Source organism: Cavia porcellus, unplaced genomic scaffold (assembly GCF_034190915.1).
Source record: "Cavia porcellus strain 051 isolate PalLab524CR breed Dunkin Hartley unplaced genomic scaffold, mCavPor4.1 scaffold_22, whole genome shotgun sequence".
Lineage (NCBI taxonomy): Eukaryota > Metazoa > Chordata > Mammalia > Rodentia > Caviidae > Cavia > Cavia porcellus.
The window spans coordinates 21954475-21975877 of record NW_026947505.1 but is presented as its reverse complement, the minus strand read 5'-3'; the positions used below and the strand labels follow the sequence as shown (position 1 = coordinate 21975877).

Below are 21403 nucleotides of genomic sequence, written 5' to 3'. Positions count from 1 at the left end.
CCTCCCTTAGGAAGACAAGGGCTCCACCTGACCCCCAGCTTTGTCTCGTCTTTATTTTTCATCCTCTCACCTCAAGAACCTCAAGAGCCGCATGGATGGTGGCATTTCAGTAAACACAATGAATGAATGAATCACAAAGATAAGAGACATCATACATGTACAACAATAAAAAGTGGTCTGATCCCTTGTTTTTCAGATCAAGTCAGACAAATGCCTTATATCTCGCCACTTTCTCTCAGCACTAAGTTGTGTGAAGCAATGGACAATTTTTTTTGGCAGGGCTCCATCTCATATGAGAAAAATTGGTTAAAATGCTTTATAACTCATGTGCACAAATTCAGGTTAGTGATCTTTTCATGAATATTTTATGTGGAGAAAGAATATGTAAAGGTTAGTATCCTATGAGTATACCTGAAACCAACTCTTTCCAAAATGAAAAACTTCATAATCAATCTGTCAGCCCCATCCTGGTGGTACAATATGAGTGTAATTCCATGAAGAAAGATATCCTTTTCTGCAGAAATGGCTGACTGTCCTTTCAGAACTGGGATTTTACTATAGAGAATCCTTAGATGAAAATCTGGTCAACCTATCTATGTGCTAACCAATCAAAAGACAACTGAGAAAAAGTAACATGGCTGAGGTCCATACAAGTCTCATCCTAAGCTCAGTTACAAATAGTATTGGTAGACCTGGCCACTTCTACATATGAGAAAAGATTCAAAACATTTCATAGAAAGTGTTTCAAAGTGTGAGACAGAAGGAGCCTGCTTTCCTATGTCAAGCAGAACTAGTCTCCCACCTAGACCTTAAGGGTCTGTTTCTTATCCCCTGAAGTAGTTTGGGAATTAATTTCTTTCAAGTTGTTGGTAATTTTTAAAAAGTAAGTAATTTAAACAATGAGAGTTTCTTAAAAGGATGCTTCAGGCTTTTTACTCCAAAACTCTCCTTTGCTAGTCTCTTCTCTCCTCGAGGTCCTTAGTGGAGGGTTATTCTCTCTCTCTCTCCTTTCATCTCAATTTCTCACCCCAAAGCAGGACACATTCAATAAGGCCAGTTGTTTGCTATCTGCTGCATGTGATGCATGGTGAATAGAACAGCATTGGTCTCCCTAAGAATCTACTACCTTGTTTCACAAAGAAAACGGTGTGTCTGGCAGGCACGTTGAGATGCCTGGACTGACCTTCGCTATCAGGCACCATCCCTGAAAGGTCTGGACAATGTAAGGCTCTTGATTCTTTTGTATCCAATTGTTTCCCAGAAAGCCAGACCCACCTTGCACCCAGAACACACGGGAGCCTTTCCTTCTTAGTACATTAGCCACATTGGCCAAAAGAGAGACACTTCATTCTCTTATAAATAATTAGCCAATGTGATTGATGAAAATGCTATTGTTTAAATGTATACAGGCACTTTGTAAGAATATAGAAATATTGATTATTTTGGCAAAAATTTTCTAATCAATTATTTTTTGTGAATTATCTGTATTAGTCTTTTACTTCTTTATTTAGAGCTGTTTTCTGTACACCTGTAAAAGTTAATCATAACTTTAGACAATTTTGTCAATACTTATACTAAGAAGTTCTTTCTATCTTTCATTCGTGATATCTTTGTTTTGATTCTGGCTTTTTTTTTCTTTTAAACTTTGGATAAATTTATCTTTTGATAAAAAATTTCAGATTTTTTAAACAGACATGGAGCTACTAGTATTTTCCTTTGTAATTGTTCTTTTCCTTTGGCTCTTAAAAAGTGGCTTTTCATTATTTCATGCATTTGCTAAACATGTATTAAATACTTCTGAAATTTAAATTCATGTCTTTACCAAATAACTTAATGTTCTTCCCTTTGCATTAATTCACTGAAAAATTTTATTAAATTTATTTGTGATGTTATAAGTGTTCTGTTATACGTATTTATATTAAAAAGATTATCTCTCAGCCCCATCATTTACAAAGAATAGTGTCACAGACTTTTATTTTCAATGAATTTTAATAATTTCAAAACTGCATAGTACAGTGTTTCTTCATCTGAATTGTTTTCCTTACTCATGTATTAGTTTTACAGTTTTCTCTTTGCTTTTTAGAAGTGTCATATGGAATTAAAATTGACATTAATTTAATTTTATACTAAATCATCTCAAATAAAACAAATACAACTAAAACAACTACAAATGAAGCAAAGTTTTGGCTGTAATTTCATGTGTCATAAACTACACAATGTTTATTTTATACTCAGATTGTTTTACAATGGTGCTAGGCAGCAGACAATAATTCTGTCAGACAGTTAAACACACCAGAGAATTTCTGGTCTCATTTCCCTCATTTTGAAGACACAAAACAATTTTTACTGTCATACAAATTCTAGAAAATAAATATAATTTGCATATTTTTTGTTAAACACTAAGAATGACATAAAAGTTAAAAATAGCCTTGTTATTAAGTTAAAGCTCTCCTGAAATCTTGTTTGGCTATATTACAATTTCCAAATTTATTTAAAAACCAACCTACATTAAATCAATTGTCTTGTTAGCTTTTCTTCTTTTTTTCTTTTCTCCTTCCATCTTTCTTTCCTTCCTTTCTCACATAGAGAGCTTTTTTTAGAAATTTTGAAGAAAACTTTCTCTTGAGGAACGATGCATAGTATAAGATACATGACATTAATAATGAAAATACTATATAGAATCTTTTATGTAAAAATTATATTTTATTAGTATACATTTGCAATACACAATAAATACATTCATCATAGGGAATAGTACATGGACATGTTGCATCATGATAAAAAGTTTTATATTCTGGCGCACTGTTCAGACACTATTAGCTGGGATCATTGAATCACAAAACCTAAAAATGAGTATGCTTTCTTCATTGGAAATCCCAACATTCTGAGAAGTATACAACAGACATAAACTAATTATTTGGTATATCAAAAAGTGAACTATAGGAGTTTTGAATAATACTCCAGGGAACTCTTGTCCTTACATACAAAGGACAGCCACTGAGCCCCTGAACTCCTTAAATAACTATCGGCACAATGACCACAAAGCATGAATGATTAATCACTGAACTACACAAAAGATGAGGCTGAAATTCATAGAGAGCAAGCAGGGGTGGTGCTAAGCCAACTCACCCTTTAACATGGGTGTACAGGATAGGCTGTCTTCCTAGTGACACTTCCTAGTGTATTTGTTTGTAGAGTTACATAAAAGACCCCCAGGTAAAGTACTTTCCCTGTTGCTTTATCCAAGGCTAAGAAAGCAAATCGGCCTCTTAAGAAAACTGGCTCTTGTTAAAACAAATTTTGTTTTCAGGTCAAATGAGGTGGATGTGATATTGTTGCTTTTGTAATGACATCAGTACAATAGTCAGGAAAAGTTAAATCTTCATGTGAAAACCCAAGTTTACTTCAATGATGTCGATACTAATTTTGGGGGAAAAGCCACAAGGAGTATCTCCGAAAAAACAAAAACAAAACTGTTGCAGCATCCGACCACATTATCAGAGTTCAGCTTCCTTGATTCAGCTTCCCATCGATTAGTGGAATCAAGGAATTTTAGAAACTCATTTTTTCATTTAATGGCTGATTCCTAGATTAGAATCCCTATCTTTAATAAGCCTCACCTGGAACACAAAAGGTATAAATGCGTAACAATGTTGGAAAATACCACTTTTGTGAGGCATATGGAGAAAAAATGTGTTTTAAAAATGCATCTATATATATGCTCAGTGTATGCGCGTGTTTACTTATAAACTTGTAAATTATTAGTCATTTGGTCCCCCAAATGCTGCTTGGCCTATTCGTGATTTCCTTTCATGGAAAGGCTAGATGAGAAAACACCAACACAGCCTGCTCAGGAGTCTGGAAAGGCCTTGATGATGGACTCGTAGGCCGGCGGGGGCGGCGGGGCGAGGCTGCTCCAGTGGAAATCCGGCCGCCCCGAGCTGCGCGCGGTGCCCACGGGCGCGGAGGAGCTGGGTGCAGGCAGGGTCATCAGCTGACTGTCCGTTTCCACGTGGAGCGGCGGACACTGCAGAAACGGGTGGAAAGTGGAGCCCCTGAAGCTTGACTTCCTCGGGAAGGAGTTGGCTAACTCCATGGAAGCTTGGCGCTGGAAGGTGAGGCTGGCCAGGCTGAGGTTGCTGCGCCGCTCGCAGCCGCTGTGGCGGTAGAATCCAGTCCGGAGCCCGTGGCTGTGGGCAGCCCGCGAGCGGCGGCCCGAGCTCCACTGCGAGATGGGCGCGCTGGCTCTCCTGCGAGACAGGCACACCAGCAGCGCCCAGAGGAGCCCGCCCAGGACCAGCCCGATGGCCATGGAGACCGTGAAGGCAGTTATGAGGTTATCTGCAACGAAGGAAAGCATGGCTAAATTGATTTTAGTTCTGTGCTGCCAGCCAAAGGGTCTACACTGAGCTACACCCCACCCTTACATTGCTTTTGAATTAGGTATCTAGAAAAAACACAAAGTACAGTATAAACTGTAACTCATTGAATACATGATGATAGTCCATTTATTGAGACAGAAGGATACTAACATTATCAGGGTAACATTCTGATTGCTTATGTTATATTATCATTTTTTTGTGTTGTATTTTTATTTATCTTTTTTTTTAAGAGACGATCTGCTTATGTAGGCCAATCTGGCTGCAAACTTGCTTTGTATTCCAGGTTGGCCACAAACTCAATTTCCCTGCTTCATTACAAGCATGAAGCAGCTATCATTCTAAAAAGAAATCAAAATAGTTCACTTAAGATTATGCTTCAGCTCATTGATTTTTTCATATAGAGTTGCAAATGTAATTCAAATATCATTTTCTTTTGATTTGCAATTTTAGCTAATGTGCCCAAATGATTACAAATTTCGTTGTCGCTTTGACTGCCTTTTTCCTCTGTCTGCATTCGTCAATCACATTGATTTCTCCCACCTGCAGTTTTCAGGAGGCCTCACTTCCTGTGCTCATTCTGAGACAGGAAGTGCTGGGATAGAACCATCTGGCAAGCTGATTTATGTCATATTTCCTGAACTGCCACATTGTCGTATCTGTAACTCCATGGTGACATAACCTGTGCAGAATTCTGGGTTCACCCTTTTTGTCCAAATTCCAGTTCCTACCGCTATCGTGCCCTTGCGGTGATAATGGAATTCCTGTTCCCTGACTCTCCGCAGTCTTCCCTCCACAGTGGTATCCTCCAATTCATAGACCTCGTGTTTGCTCAGGTTTGCTGTTTGGGAAAAAAAACTATATACTCTTCCCAAATGGAAATGCTACCGTACTACCTCTTGTGAACTAAAAACATATTCGTAGATGAAAATGACTAATTAAGCTTCTAGTTTGAATGGAAAACTTTCCGGTATTAGAAGATCCCTCCAGCCTCATTACCCACCCTGTTTCCTTACCCTTCACCCCATGATCCAACACACAAGTTATTTGGGACCCCTTATTACTCCAAGCCCATCATTCTCCCTGAAACTCTGTATGTCCCCACATGTCTTTAAATCTTCTGTCTGTCTGATCAGTTCATTCTTTAGGGTCCATTTCAAGTTCTTTTCAAATAAGAATTTGATAATCAGGTTAAATCAAAATATTTTAGAAAAGCTTTAAGTACTTGCCTACTTCATGGACTCACCACCCCATGGGCACTTCCATGGATTCACCATTTTATATAATATGCAATGATCTGGTCAAGTTTTACTATAATCACTAATCCCTAACTTTCCTTGCATTCTGACACTTTTAAACATGATATGGATTCTGCATTTCACTGAAAAGTGCTTTAATTGAAGTTAATGGAATGCTCCAGGAAAGAACTAAATAAAAATCACAAACTGCTCATCTTTTTTATTTTCATAAAATTACATAAGTGTAAGCATTTTACTATGTATGGTACTTAGGTTTTAAAAAACTAATTTTACCTTATCCCAGAGACTTTTTGGCAATCTTTATTTTTGTGAGGCTAATATAGGTTCACTAATATGTTATTTTACATATAGTAATTAGTTTTCCCTCGAAAAGCTCATTCATTAATAGAATAGTTTATGTACCAGTGAACCCATAAGTTAATTATAAGAAACATTTTAATCAAAGAATATGGACAAAACCCTGCAGAAATATTATCTTCTTCTTATTCACAATAAATTAATGAAAGATGTTCTGTGGTCCCTCTGTTGTGGTTCTGAGCAGGAAAGAAATGCAGCAGGCAAGGAATCTAAACTGTGAGTTCCTTCCAAATGCAGAATTCTCAACGTAGAATATTTTTAGTAAAATTGATTTTAAAATTGCTGTTTGAAGGAATATGTTATAGAAAGCAAAATTATTATTATTATTATTATTATTATTATTATTATTTTGTTTTGGTTGGTGGTGCAGCACTGGGCATCGAACAGAGTACGTCATGTACGTTACGCAAGTGCTGTACCACTAGCTCCATGTCCGGTTCTTTATAAAATTTTTAAATTTTGAAACAGACTCTCACTAAGTTGCTGAGGTTATCCTTAAACTTGTAATCTTTCTGCCTCAGCCTGTACAGTAACTAAGATTACAAGTATGTGTCACTATCCCTAGCCAATCTTTGTAATTCATTATGTTTTAAAATAGCACAGCATCTAATTTCTAATTGAATCTTCGTATCTACCTTGTAAGATAAGTGCTCATAGCTTAGCATTTGTAGTCCACAGGCATTGTTGTAAATATATTATTGTCACCTGATTCTTCAGCACCCCACGAATGAAAATGCTAATGTTACTCCCATTTAATAATTGAAGCTACTGGGAGACATAAGGAACAAATTTAAAGGTACACAACCAATGAAGAGTCAAGGGAGGCTTGGATTTCAAGAGATTAATAACTAAGTTATTTATTCCTTATTTGTCAGATAACATTAATTTTAAATGAAAGTAAAGAAATAAAATGCCTAAAAATTTAATCACTTTAATCAGTTTCTCCCAGCCTATTATGAACAAAAATCCTTGGGAAAATGGAGGCAAGACAATACTATGTGTTCCACAGATTCACCTTTCTGAATCAGTAGATTCAAATGGAACATTTTAAATGCCAGCAACTGCAACTATAGAGTCACAGAGCTGGAAGCTTAGCTAGAACAAAATCTTTCCTGAAAAATGGCCTAGCTCAAACTCCTCATTAGATATTGAAACAAAAGGCAAGATCTATGTGCCTCTTGATTTATTTTAAAAATTGACTAACATCTATCACTGGTCAAAGCAATTGTTTACATTGATGTAAGGCGTAAAATGAGAAGAGAAATAGTCAAATTCATGAAGTGCATGCGCTTGCTTTTGTATATAAGCTGCTTCATCTCTACTATGTTTCACTGAAGACTCCAAATATTTCAGGATATGAGGAATTATAAGATACGAAATTAAAAGACCATATTTATTTTTCCAACAAAGGAGGTTCAAACCAGAATCTAAAAGGAGAAAATAGGTTCAATTACCAATAAAACCATTTAAAGGCTGCAGAGGTTCCTATACATGGTCTCAATGCCTTGTGTGCCTCTCTACTATCTTTTAACCAATAAAATGTTCCCAATATAAATGTTATTAATAGTGCAATTACAGCAAGAGGCAATTCCTGAAAAAGATAGAAAATCAAGGAAAAATAATTCTGGCCTATTCAAGTAATTGAGAATTTTACAAAGACAAAAAAAATACATGGAGTGAAAATATATCTATGTCAGGTAATGGTTTTGTTTCTACAAATATGTTATTATTCTAATGCAAGAAGGGCAAGATAATGTCCAAACTTCATGGGAAAATTATTAAAGACTAATTTGGACTGTTTCAATGTTCTTAAATGACAGATTTCAGTGTTGTAAGTAACAAGATTGTTTTTAGTGGCACTGAAACTACAGAAGGCTGGGGATGTAGTTCAAGGGCACAGCATCTGCCTGGCAAGCATGAAGTCCTGAGTTCAATTCCCAGCACCAGAAAAAAGAAAAATAAAACTACAATAACATTGCCATAAAAACAATTTGACAACCCATCTATTTAAAAGATCACTGTCTGTACCTTGATACTATATTCCCATCGTCAAAATTAGGGAGAAGGACTCTAAATATTATAGCTATATGAAAAGGTTACATAACAAATTTTAAATATACATAAAATTAATAAAGTAGGGTAAGTTGGTACTAAAGTAATATTAAACTTGACATAGGAAAGTATGACATGTGTGTTTGCTTGATATTTGTTTGAGTGCATAAACCATGACAATTATTTCCTACCTCACAAAGTGAGCCAAATATATGTTCTAGAAATTGGGGTGCTAAATCTTTTATCTGGACAGAAATGGAGAATTTTTCAGGTAATTCTGACATAAGATTTGGAAACCTTCCTTTTTCTTTCATAGACATTTTCTCTTGTTTTCACTACGTTAGTGCCATTTTAATTCAACAAATATTATTATGTCTATAGGATTATTACACATCATAAATACATTCATTGTGGGCAGTTGGTGCATAAATGTGCCACGTCTTTGTCCATTTTATCACGCCTTCCTGCTCTCCCTTTCCGGAAGTCTCTCCCGGTCCTGTAGGTTCCCTTCCCATCTCCATAAGGCCTATCTCCCTGTTTCTTGTTGTCTATCTTTATTTTGCTTTTTAAATTATTTGTACTTAAAGCTTATCTATCTTTTTACTTCTTTTTTTTTTTTTAATCGGTACCGGGGATGGAACTCACAAGCAGGTGCTTTTGCCGCTGAGCTAAATCCCCAGCCCCAAAGCTTATCTATCTTTTAAGCTTCCTTTCAGTCCAAATTGAAAAAAAAAATAGATGTAGAAATGCACAAAAGTTATAGGAAAAAATGTCAAGTGTCATAACTGAAGTATAGCCAATTTCAGTGTGGTCTTACATATGGATTTTTAAATTTTAACCCTGAAAATGCACAATGAAAGCCTCATCTGTTGCTCAGATAACTTTAACATTTTTACACAGGCAAGTCCATTCTGTGAGGCTTCTGACAATAGATTTTAGGAGGCTTTTAAAAATTTAATAGAGAATAAATGTACCCTCCCAAAATGAAGATATTTGTACAGATACTGCTTCTTTGAAATCTGTTGTCTTCTTATTTCTCTGCAATTTTAGGGAAAGAAAAAGGAGGTGCGATTTTAATTTTTATAATTCTAATGTAATACATGAATGAGACCAAATAATTGCTTTGTAAAATTCAATTCACTCATTGAAGAGAAGGTAAACCTGCTCTAACATTAGTAAGACATGTCGTAGTTAAGCATTGCTACTTTAATTTGTGATTTATATCTGTACAATTCCCGAGTGGCTGGCATGTAATAGTGGATTCCAGATATTACTAGTAATAGTTGTATAACTTACTCAAGTCATTGTTCCTTCTTGTTGTTAATAACAGCCACTATAGTAATTTCCAAGTCTGAAGTCCTTGAACTAACTGTTTTCAGTAAATATAACCAACACCTGAAATGCTATCACTTGTTATTAAAATCTGGTATAAGATACCATCTAGTGGCCTTCAGTTGAATAGTTCTTACAGCTGAAAGTGATTTTTATCAGTGACACTGGAATGTAACATTGTCTTGAATTTTCAAAATTTTTGCAGTTATAGGAAACATAAGCTCATCGTTTATCTAATGAGGCCATGGAATTCTTAGTATCTCAGAGGAGGATAGTTAGGCAACAGAAAGACATTTGGTGAAAGGATTTTTAGGAAGAATAATTTGGGGCTAGAAATTTGATTAATAATAACATGGAAGCACCTTGAACTTATAATGTGAAGTGAAAGAAGTCAGACACGTTATCTTGTGGTGAAACACTATTTTGCTTAAATGGTTATGTTTTGATCTGCGCTGTTTTGCTGTTATGCCCTCTTTTATCTCAATCTCCATTTTATTATTTACTTTTTTATTTTTATCCTTTTAATTAAGGGAAAAATAAATAACAAAATAGCAGAATATATTATAGTAACCCACTTTGACTTTCCATTATCTTGATTTAAAGCCCTGTATTGCTCTCACCATCTTGTTTTGACTGATGTCCCTCTATTCTGTTTTACTTGATAGTACCAGGTTCGAAAGATTAGGCAACAGCTGTGAAGATAGCGGGATTCATTATGACGCCCATTCTGGTTGACTATTATCTACTCTTGAAGACCTATAATGTCTCCAATGTTTTGGTTTTGTTGGTCTTATTCTTTACTGTTTTGTTCAATTTTATTATAACTGATGATATAGGCAATTCTATTAGAGATAGCAGGAGGCATTATGGTAACCATTGTTGATCACCTTGTATTATGTTTTTACATTATCTATTATGTCCACCCTTTTGATTTGACTGACTGTTCTGTTATGTCACATTTGGTTCAACTCTTTTCCAAAAAAGTAATAAGAACTGTGGGAGCAACAAAACCCAAAATGTGTAATTGTCATTGTACAAAAGAAAGGAAAAGAAAGTGCTCTAAACGATATAACTGCATGTATATTTAAGTGTATAAGATAGATAGTGATATTACTGAGTTTTGTTGGATCATTGAACAGAACTGTTTGCAGTCTCACTGTTGGAATGTCCACTTTATAAGCTTTAATTTTGTAATTTGAACAACTATTTCTAAGATGACAATATGTAATCCATTAACTAGTGATTTCCTACTGTTTATTTTTTTCTGTAAATCTGTATAACTTGTACTCTTTCTCTGATTTTTTTCTTTTTCTCCTTAAATAAAATTAAAAAAAAAAGAAAGAAGTCAGGCACACAGGTTTAAGTATCACATTGTTTATAAGTGTCACATTGTCTTATATGAGAAACCAGAAACATAAAGGCAAATAAAAGATGCAAAATAGGAAAGAGGGACAAAATAACAGCTAGGGCAGGGGGCAAAGAGATGGAGGCAGGGGGAAGGAGGGAGAAAATAATTAAGCCATGTTATGTACCTGGACCGACTCCCATGAAGAGTGTCATCACTATGCACTACAATCATACACTAATAAAAATTTTATAAAACTGTAGAAGAATAAGTATTTTATGTGTTTATTCCATCCTCTAGAAAATTCTATTGGATATTTCTATTTTTACAAACGGCCCAGAATTCAGATCTCACTGTTCAAGTGACCACTATGTATACCTGAAATGCTGCAGCACTGTTTCAGCTGCTCTTCCTGTTCTGTCTTTGCTGCCTTCTCCACACTCAGTTCTACTCCGTTCTCAACAGTCATCAGAGTGAAGCTATCAAACTGCAAGCCAAATCATTTTACTCTGGTTCTAAACTTCTGCTTCTCACAGAACAAAGACAAGTTCCTAAAACCGGTGGTGATTGGAAGTCCTGATTGGAAGACCCACTCCCCGTTCTGAGCTCATTTCCTCTGCTCTTGCTCTGGGCCAGTGGGCTGCATCCATTCTTCCCTCCTTGCCATTTCTTAAGCAGACTAGACATGATTTTGATTTAGGACCTTGCCTTGGTTGAAATCTGGTCTTGAAAATCCTTTTTGCAATTATTCGCATGATTAATTTGAAGTGTGTGTTCATATGTAATCTTCTCATTGAGGCCCAACTCTGCTAACTTTAAAATTGTATCTTGTCTCACGGATACCCCTTATACTTAACTGGCACTCTTGAGGTTTTGTTTTTTGTTTTTGTTTTTGTTTTCTGAATTACTGGAAATCACACTCACTAGGGTTTATTTTGTCTCACTTTTGGAGGTTCCAATCCTTGGTTGAGTGGGCCAAATTCTTTTGGGTCTATGGTACAGCGAGTTGTGAGATGGAATATTGTGGTAGTGGGGAAGGTACAGCAATGCTCTCCACCTCATGGCCAGGAAGCAAAAGAGAAAAAAATGAGATATCAGGACCCCCACCACCTGATGACCTCCACCATGATCTACTTCTGTTAGGTTCCACTTCCTCCTGTTAGAGTCACGGGCTGGTCATTAAGCTTTAACTAGTTTAATATCCAAACTACACCAATGTATGTGAATGTACAAAAAAAAAAACAAGAAAAAGAAAACTGTAGACATCTCACTACTTAATTTCTAAATATACTACAGAGCTAAAGTCATCAGAACATGTTATTAGAATTAAAACTTGCATATAAATTATGAAGAGAATAAACTGGTTATAGGAAAATTGGTACCATGATGGAAAGCAGTATACGGATTTTTCAAAAATTAAAAATAGACACATGATTCAGCAATATTTCTAACTGTGTTTCCAAAAATAAAGAATTAAATAATTTGCACCCCATGGTCATTACAGCATTACCACTATAGTAAAATGTGGAATGAATCTAAATGCCCATCAACACATGAATGGATAAAGAAATTTAATAATACACAGCCATGAGCTGCATTTTATTTATTTTTTGAGTATTGTCAGCAAACATAAGACTTTGCATTGAGCTAGATGAGCAAGGCCCCAAAGTCCTTACTTGAGAGACTTCCTTTCCCTTCAAAGCTCATTTCCTCTGCTCTTCCTCTGGATCTCTGGACTCCATCCACTCTTCTCTCCTTGACAGTCCTTAAATAGACCATTGTTTCTATTTTGAGAAAGGGTCTCACTAAGTCACTAAGTTGCCCAGGCTGGACTTGAACTTTTGATGCTTTTGCTCAGCCTCCTGGAGCACTATATTATAGGCATTTGGATCAATTATAAGATTATACTACATGATGACATCATGGCCATCTGAGTTTGTATAAGTACATTATGTGATGGTTGTATAAGAACAAAATTGTCCAACAACACATTGCTCAGAATATTTTCTTGTCATTAAGAGGTGTATGACTGTATTTGTGTGTACATATAAAAGAGTATTATATAGTATTGGAATATCATCATTCAGTACTTTAAAAAGGAAATTCTATCCTTTGTAACAATATAAATGAATCTAGAAAATATGATAAATAAAATAAGTCAGGCCCAGAATTGATGATTGTTCATTACTGAATTCTTCAAATGATTCTGCATATGTAAACATTTTAATAATGAAGTATTGAAAAAATGTATGAGAACACATTAAAATTCATAAACAAATTTTACACAATATTTTTGGAAACAATTTAAATGAACAAATGCTTAGAAAACACAAACTACCATAACTAACAGAAAAACCAATAGAAAATTCAGATGACCTGCTATCATTGGCGAAGTTGATTGTGCTACCCATGTTTATTGCACCACCACTCACAATACCTAAGCCATGTGAACAGCGTAGGTGCCCATCAACAGATGGATGGATAAAGAAAATGTGGTGTAGATATGCACGTGCGGTATCATTCATGCATATAGAATGGAATAATATAAACGACAGATGGAATTAAAGGTCATCATATTAAGCAAAATAAGCCAAATAATGAAAAGAAGTTAATTAAGCAAAGGAAAAGGTTAATGTTTCACAGGCTTTCTTGGATGTAGAATCAGAGAGAATGAGAGAAAGAGAAACAGAGATAGAAACAGAGAGAAACAGAGACAGAGAAGTGGAGACAAAGGAATAAAGAGACAGAGAGAGATGAGAGACATGAGAACAAAAGCAAACTAATTGTGAGGAAGGGGAAAAGGAGAAGGGAAGGTTATCACAAGAAAAGACAAGTCTTGTGAATGTCAATAGTTCAGAAACCAGGGAACCATTTAAAAGTACAGCCTGGCAGATCCAGCCTCATAATACTGCACCAGAATTTCAAGAACCCAGTGTGAGAGACGAGTTTCCATTATGTTTTCTAGACAATTCAGATTGAATTGTTTTAAAGACCAGCACTTGTGAACACTTGTTTTTCAAACTTTCTAAGCATCTGACATAACTGAGGAAATAATGACTGGGCTTTATACACAACGATAGAGAATTGTTGCAGACGTTTTAAAACGGTAACTGAAGAAGTGAGTTTGAATATAGACTGCATTTGTCTTACTCTGGGAGGGCAGCTCTGAGGCATGTGCCCAGCCCATAAGCCTGCACCCCATTCCCAACTTCTAGGGGAGCATCTTACTCTCTTTTGCTGGCTAGAACCCTTCTGTGGATTGAAGAATAACTTCCTCGGTTATTAATCAAGAATTCCTTCCCTCAACAGAACTAGAGTCCCCAGGATGTCAATTCACTATCATTCATGTCTTTACTTACTTCAGAGATGGTTACAACTGTTAGAATCTATGGCAAAGGAAAAAGTTAATGTGTCACTGTTAGATTACTGAATTACTAAATTAATTGTTAACTGTAGAGAATAATTAGTAATTTTGAAAAACCAACATTTTTGTTGGAAAAGCTAAGTACTTTGAGAGGGAAAAGGATGCTTTGGAGTTTTTTGTTTTTGGTGGTTGCAGCTTCAAAATCCTAGTAATCTAAAGGCCTCAAGAACATTATATTTTACCACAACCAGTATTGGAAACAATGAAAGTTGTGTCAGTTTTCATGAACAATGTAATGGGAAAGAATTTGCAGTGAGAAAAAGAAAGAACTATGCACCATATGACTAGAGAAGGTTTCAGAGATAGACACTGCCATTCTGTTCCACCTGTGATGTGCTACAGACTGGTTTAGGGAATCCAGCGAATGGATTCTTAGTTCTCTGGAGAGGATTACATGTAGAGGAAACAGAAAGTCTCTCAGAAGCCTTGGGTCCCTGAAGGGGAGAACAGGAAACCAGGTGCTGACAGCTTTAGCATTATGAGAGAACATAATTGGTGCCACGGAGACAGATAAAATTAACCGAATAAGGCCAGTAGACAAGAAGGGCTTCAGAAACAACAACAACAAAAAAAGCCATGTCATTAGCCAATGCTGCATAGATCCTTTAAGACTGACTTTCTGGTTAGAGGCTTCAATGGTGAAGACAGGAAGGGAAAGAGCTTCCAAAACACATGAGGAATACTTGTCAGTAGATGTCAGCAGAGGCCAGAATTTGAAAGATCAAAGGCTCTCTCTGTCTCTCTCTCCTTCTGATACTCAGGATAGAATTTAATCCTGGACCCTACCTTTCTAACCTAAGGGGACAATCCTAGAGAGGTGAAACCTGATGGATTTGAAGACACTAAACTGGTAGTATTCAGTTAAGTTAGGTCAAATGTCTACAGTGACACTCATCTTACAGATATTGGCCTCCGTGGCAAATACAGATATTTACCATCGTGTACCTATGATTTCCATCCCAAAGCACCCCAGGCACTCCATCATAAACTCACTCCATCATAAACATGCCTAAATCTTTATTTCTGCATATTTGCTGATAACATTTCTCCTGAGCTCTTTGGAATTCTTGAACAATATCTTGCTTAGGTCATCAGCCCCTAACACACTGCCTAGCTAAGATGGTTAGCCAGTGTTTGTGAGCCAATTAGAGAGCTGAAGGGGGATAAGTTAATGAATGAAAAATAAATGGTTGAAACATCCTTAGAATTATCTATTTAGAATTTACGTAAGTCCCCAAGAACAGGCACTGTCCCATTCTTTTTTTTTTTTCTAAAAAGAATTTAGGGACCATATCAACATTTTAAAACTGCTATGATATGGTATCACTTACTGCTATTTAATAGAATATACACTAAAAAGGCAATAATTATTGGTGTTGCCTTATGTTTGCATTTGCATGTATACATAATCACCTCTGAGAATGTAATCCTCTTGAAAGACATTGTACTTATGGTGAAGTTTAAATTAGGTGAAAATTAGGTGTAGGCTCCTCTACCAGTATCTTTCCTGTTTTTCACAATGCTAGACAAATGGCGTGTGTGTGTTGAGGTGGAGGGTCGGATAAAATAGCAGATACCACAAATCTGTCTTGTGTGAGGCTGTCAGGTATTCTTAAATACTAAGACAATAACTGAGTTTAGTGACATTTGTCTCCTTTCATAAGAGTAGGGCATAACGAACTTTCCTGATCATACTTTCTGCTGCTTGGCATTAAAGAAAGCCAATATGGACCATTCAGGGTGGTAGTATGTGTCTATGTTGTCATTTTCAGGGCGATTTTGTTTGCCAGCTTTTACTCTAATGACTTTACTGCAAAAATAACATTTAATAAGTTTTAGTGGGTAATAACTTGCAGTCAGTCTTGATATCTGCAGTCAGTCTTGATAAACTTGGTATTTTAAGGACGTTAAATCTGGAAAACAACTTTTTATGAACTTTAACCATAGGAAGCCTGCTCATGTCAGTTTTTCATAGCTATTTTATTTTCCCTGAATTACAAGCCCCAACCAGACAACTGATTTGGGAAACAATAAACAATGCATTATGCTGTACAATATTTTTAGAATAATATTATGAGAGAGTTGCTGGTCAAAGTAGGTAATGATTTTGGTAGAAAAAATAAAAATAAAGACATTAATATTTCAGGAAATATTTACATATTTTATACATATAGTATATTTATATTTGCCTTTTATATTTAACTTTTTGTCCCAAAAGCAATAATATAATCTTATCCTCTTCTCCCCCAAGTCATCAAACATTTTATCTGTTCATCTTAGCATTGTTCTTTAACGTATTTATCAATAAATGTAACCTTATTAGATTTTATTAGTTTCACTTATTTTCCAAAATATTGACATGTTAAGAGAAAGGAACATTAGGGCATATCTTTGATATCCTATTTAACCATGGAATTTCTTACAAAAAAATGTCTAAATTTTAGGATTAAAGGATGGACTCCCACTAAACATTTTCTTATTAATTTCTGCTTTATTTTAATGATTATGGTCATGTTTTACTCATGGATAATGAATCATTTTCCAATGTAAACATAAAAGTTAATTTTGAATGGCTTGAAAAAGTATATCTGGCTTTTACATATTAATTTTTTCCATGAGTTATTTTTTGAATAATTGTGCAGTCATGCATGCTGTAATGATGCATTTACTTTACACACATTATGTTTATTCTTAGCATATTTACTTTGTGTAAATGAAGATAGCAATGATATTGTCAGAAATATATAATTAGATCCCATAATTCAAAACCTTTTTTGTTTCTTAGTGTTCATTTTGAAAAAATCTATTTCTGAAGCTATTTTTTATAGTATGGGAGCATATTTTCTTTTAAAATTTTATTACATAATTTCATTAAGCTATTGATTAATAAACTTCTTAAACCAGAAATGGCCATTAATTTAAAAAGAGAAGGAATTAACTGCCTTCAAGTCAATTTCTGTGGTGACAATTTGGTCAAATTATTAGGAACAGCAAGCCAAGGCCGCTCACTTTCCCCCTGACAGTTTTTAAATTCCCACTTTGAATCACAGCAGAAAGTCTGACAGTTTTCTCTGAGGATAAAATCCTGTTCAGGACCTGCAAAGAGGTTACAGATCTCTTCCTTAGCTCAAGGTTGTTCTTTAAAGGTTTTTTTTGGGGGGGTGTCTATCAGATTGTCCCCTTTATTTTTGAATTTGTCTAGCAGGAGAGTCCATGTCACTTTTCCTTTTCCTGCACCTCCAGCCACCCCAGTGTCCCTTGACCCCACAACACTTAGGCATCAGGGACGGCTAGACTTGGCTGTAACTGAACTCAGCCAGAATCACTCCGGAGTCATTGCTCTTGCCTCTGTGAGCAGCTTCCTTGAAAATATTATATGTGATGCTGTCTCCTCTCAACTTTTTCCATCTCAAATCATTTTCCCTTATTTTATGTATGTCATTATGCTAAATTAATTCAAATGTAAATCTCATATTTAGATTCATTTTGGAAATTAATGAGTATAATGCTGGTGATGTAAGTTACAGTAATAACTTCTGTAGAGTTGCCTTGGTTCCATTAAATAAAACACACAATTTATAACTTTCAGATAAATAAATTTTAGTCAAAGTCACACTGTCATATTCCAAATAGCAATTAATTCCACTCTATATTTTTTTTCCTTTCTATTCCTGTTTAAAAGTTCTCATTATTATTTAATTACATTCTGTAAACCAGGCAAGATCTATACTATTTCTCAGGTTATTTTTGATGTTTCTATAGCTCACTCTAAAGACATTTCTTGTAAATGTTTCTTGTAGTAAATCTATGAAAAGTTTAATCAATTTAAAATTATAACAAAACATATTAGATATTTCTAATGTTGTAATAAGTTACACAGTACGTTTCTCAGCATCTTCATTTAAAGTAAAAACAGTTAAAGTAAATACCTTACCCCAAAAGTTCTCTGGCCACAAAATCTCTGAAGTTGTGTTATTAGCCATAATATCCATAAGAAAGAAAAGCCCGTGTGTCCCAAAGAAGCAATTTGAGTTCAGCAAAATAATTTTCACACAATCCCTCATATACTTGTGTTTGCATTAAAGGAAATAAGTGTATCATGTTTCCTGCTTTTATACTCAAATTAGCAACTGTTTTTCTTATCTTGGAATTCCACATGGTTCCCGAGACACAAAACTATTTCCTTCTCGTCATTTCCTCAACTAAGCTAAGGACCTCCTCCCAGACACCTCCAGAGCTGCACAGCCACTGAGCCTCTTTCTATTGATAATTCCCCATCCCCTACTGACAGACCGAGGGGCAAATGCTCAGCTAGAGACTTTGGTTACATTGTATCTCATCGGAAATAGACTGCTGTTCAATGTTTGAAAATCATATTTATACAGTAAATGGGGAATAAGAGGAATTTTCAGAATTTCATACTCTATCAAATGCAATTATCCTTTGTTTAGGAATCTCAGTTGCCAAAGTTCTTAGTATTTCTATCTTATTTCCTATATTAACTTTGAAAAAGTATTTCATTAATTAATTTTTAAATTGGTATTTATATATGAAAAAGATAATTTTTACACTGGCTAACTTCATTTAAATCAGAAAGGGGAATATCAATGTAAATAGAGTATAAAGATTAGAGGAATTTAATTACACAGGGCGAGGTCTGAGAAAGCTGACATTAAGGGGGTTTACATGAAACTTCTCTGAGGATGCAGGTGAGTTAAAATTTCTAGTCATTGTCCTTGACCTTTACTAGTTTACACTGGACCCTCTAAACTTTCCAGACTGTTGCAAGTGGAAAAAATCATCCCAATTGCATTTAATAACTGCACAAAAATGTGTTTGGTGATCTATTTTTCTTAATTTTTTAAAAACCTGTAGCATAATCTCTTGCACAAATCTATTGTCATTAGAGTATGGTTTAATGTGAGGCAGGAATCACTTGTGTGAAGTCTGTCATGTATTCCTGAAAAGTTCAGAGTGTTCAGAAAAAATGATTTTTCATTAATATTAACTTGTACAGTCCTAATTCTTGAAAAGTACAGTTTTTTCTGCTTATTCTCTCCATATTTTGGGTTTAACTGTACATTTATTGGAAATTAAAATATACATAAGTGACAACCTAAAATACAGCATGAGAATATAGTAGAAAACTTATAGAGAATATACTGTGCAAATATGAAGACTGTGTGATATTTTTTCTAAAGTTTGTTTTTACATAATCTGTTAAAAATCGTACAATCAGTTAAGAAAGATAAAAAGGGCTCATAGTACAATTAGTTCCACTTTTAGTATTATTATATTTTTGGCTTTTTGTTTGTTTGTTTGTTTTTTCTTGTAGTATGTGGAATCAAGCTCAGGACCTTGCACTTACCAGGTAGGCAGGCGCTTCTAGTACTATTATTGACAGAATTTGTAAAAATTTAAAAAAAATTAAAAGTATGCTATTTCTGAAAAAACATAATCTAGATAAAAGTATATTGAACTATTATTCATTTACTTTTCTAAAAATATAAGACTCTTCAATCACTATATGTATTTTAAGTATTCACTTTGTATTATGAGAAGGTCTCTCATTTCAATACACCCTCATTTCAAAACTACATATAACTTTGTAAAGAGCAATTACAGCTGCACTTAGGATTGGAACAGAGAACTCTGGCTTTGTGTCAAGTGCCCAGCCCATTCCATCTCAGGGCTGGATGCAGGCTGAGACTTCCTTTCATTGTTTTGAGTTTAGTCATCGAGATTTTCTACCCATAAATTTTCACTTTTGCAGATGGTCAAAACTCTAAAGGAAATGTGTTTTCTGTCAACTTACAGCCAAGCTATTTTTCTCTCTTTTGTTTAGAGCTGGTTGATAGCACTGGCAGTTATCTCTGCACATAACTTGCTCGGTAAGGATTTATACATTTTCCTGGCACAGATCCATATAAGTGAATGTTTATGTCTATGTAATGTTCAATGTGACTTGCCATGCCATAACAGGAAGTTGATTTTCATCTTTACAAAAGTGTTAGGTCTGTTTTTCTATTGTTCATTATCTTACAAGTGAAGACTCCAGTCCTCATAAAATGCACATGAAGGCTTGTTTTTAACTTAGATATTCATAGAACTTACTGTCTCCACTCAGTTCTCTCCCAAAAGTCATCTCCTCAAAAGGAGATACTCACTAACCAGTTGGTCTATTGATGGAAAGCCACATAGCTTATGAAATTTTTCTATAGTTACTAGAAAAGATCAAGACACATGTATAGCACAATGTCGGGGAGTGATAAGTGCTCTAAAGAGAACAATAACACAGGGTCAAGCTATGTGGCTTTGCAGCAATTGGTATTTATTTCTTACAGACTAGAGGCTGAAGTCAAAACCTAAGGGCCTGGGAGACTCAGTGTCTGTTGAGAGCAGGCCTCCTGAAAGATAGTCATCTTATCCCTCTGCAGGTAGGAAGCACTGCTCTCAGTGGCCTTTATAAAGGCACTAATCCTGTGGCTTTCATACGGCACCTCATGACCTGACAACCTTCCTCCTAATACCATCACCTTGGTAGGTAAGGATTTCAACATGTGAATATTTGGAAGACCTAAATATTCAGACTATATCACTAAGCTTTGCTTTATTCTCCTTTTTTTAAATTTGATACCAGAAGTCAGTTTCATGTGGATGGGAACCCCTGTGATCTGGATATGATTTCAATGTGTTCCCTCAAAGTTCATTGTTGGAAGCCTGGTCTGAAACAGAACATTTAAGAGGTGGGCCTTAGTGAAGGTTGTGAGGTCATGTGGTGTCCAACATCATTCATAGATTATTTCTGGTCTCAGAGAGTAGATAATGCTTCAAAAGAGTGAAGTATTCTGAGAATGATGTGCTTTAAAAAGAGCAAGACTGGTCCCTCCCCTTCTGTCTTAGCATGTGATCTTCTCCAAATGTTTTCCCATTACTGTGATGCCACCAGCCATGAAATTCTCAGCAGAACCAGACAGAGGTGGATGCCATGCTCTGCACTCTCCAGAACTGTGAGTTAAATACATCTCTTAACTTGCAGTGTACCCTGTGTTACATATTTTGTTATGCCTGTACAAAACCAACCAAGAGAGGAACTGTCTTGATTTTGCGCAGTCTGTACCCCTAAACTAACTGGTCAACACTCGAATCTTTTTAAATCTTTATTTCATAAGAAAATGTAATGATTTGAATGTAGTGTAAGATGAAACTACTTTGAACATTTCAAATCAGGTTAATAAAAGAAGTCACTTAAAAA

The 21403-nt window shown here is 35.4% G+C and overlaps 1 protein-coding gene across 2 annotated transcripts; it reads right to left on the bottom strand.

Annotated features, from left to right (window-relative positions):
- Nucleotides 1-1970: 1970 nt before the first annotated feature.
- On the bottom strand, nucleotides 1971-18242 carry Myct1 (MYC target 1). Of its 2 annotated transcripts, XM_013151069.2 has the most exons (3): nucleotides 18083-18234; nucleotides 12401-12489; nucleotides 1971-4341 (listed from the first exon to the last, which is right to left on the bottom strand). In XM_013151069.2, exons 2-3 carry the CDS (start codon nucleotides 12429-12431, stop codon nucleotides 3851-3853), a joined length of 522 nt encoding a protein of 173 aa, XP_013006523.1. In that variant the 5' UTR covers nucleotides 12432-12489; nucleotides 18083-18234; the 3' UTR covers nucleotides 1971-3850. The 2 variants fall into 2 exon arrangements, with proteins under 2 accessions (XP_013006523.1, XP_013006521.1); XM_013151067.2 differs by lacking the exon at nucleotides 12401-12489 and having other exon boundaries at nucleotides 18083-18242.
- Between the last annotated feature and the right edge of the window lie 3161 nt (nucleotides 18243-21403).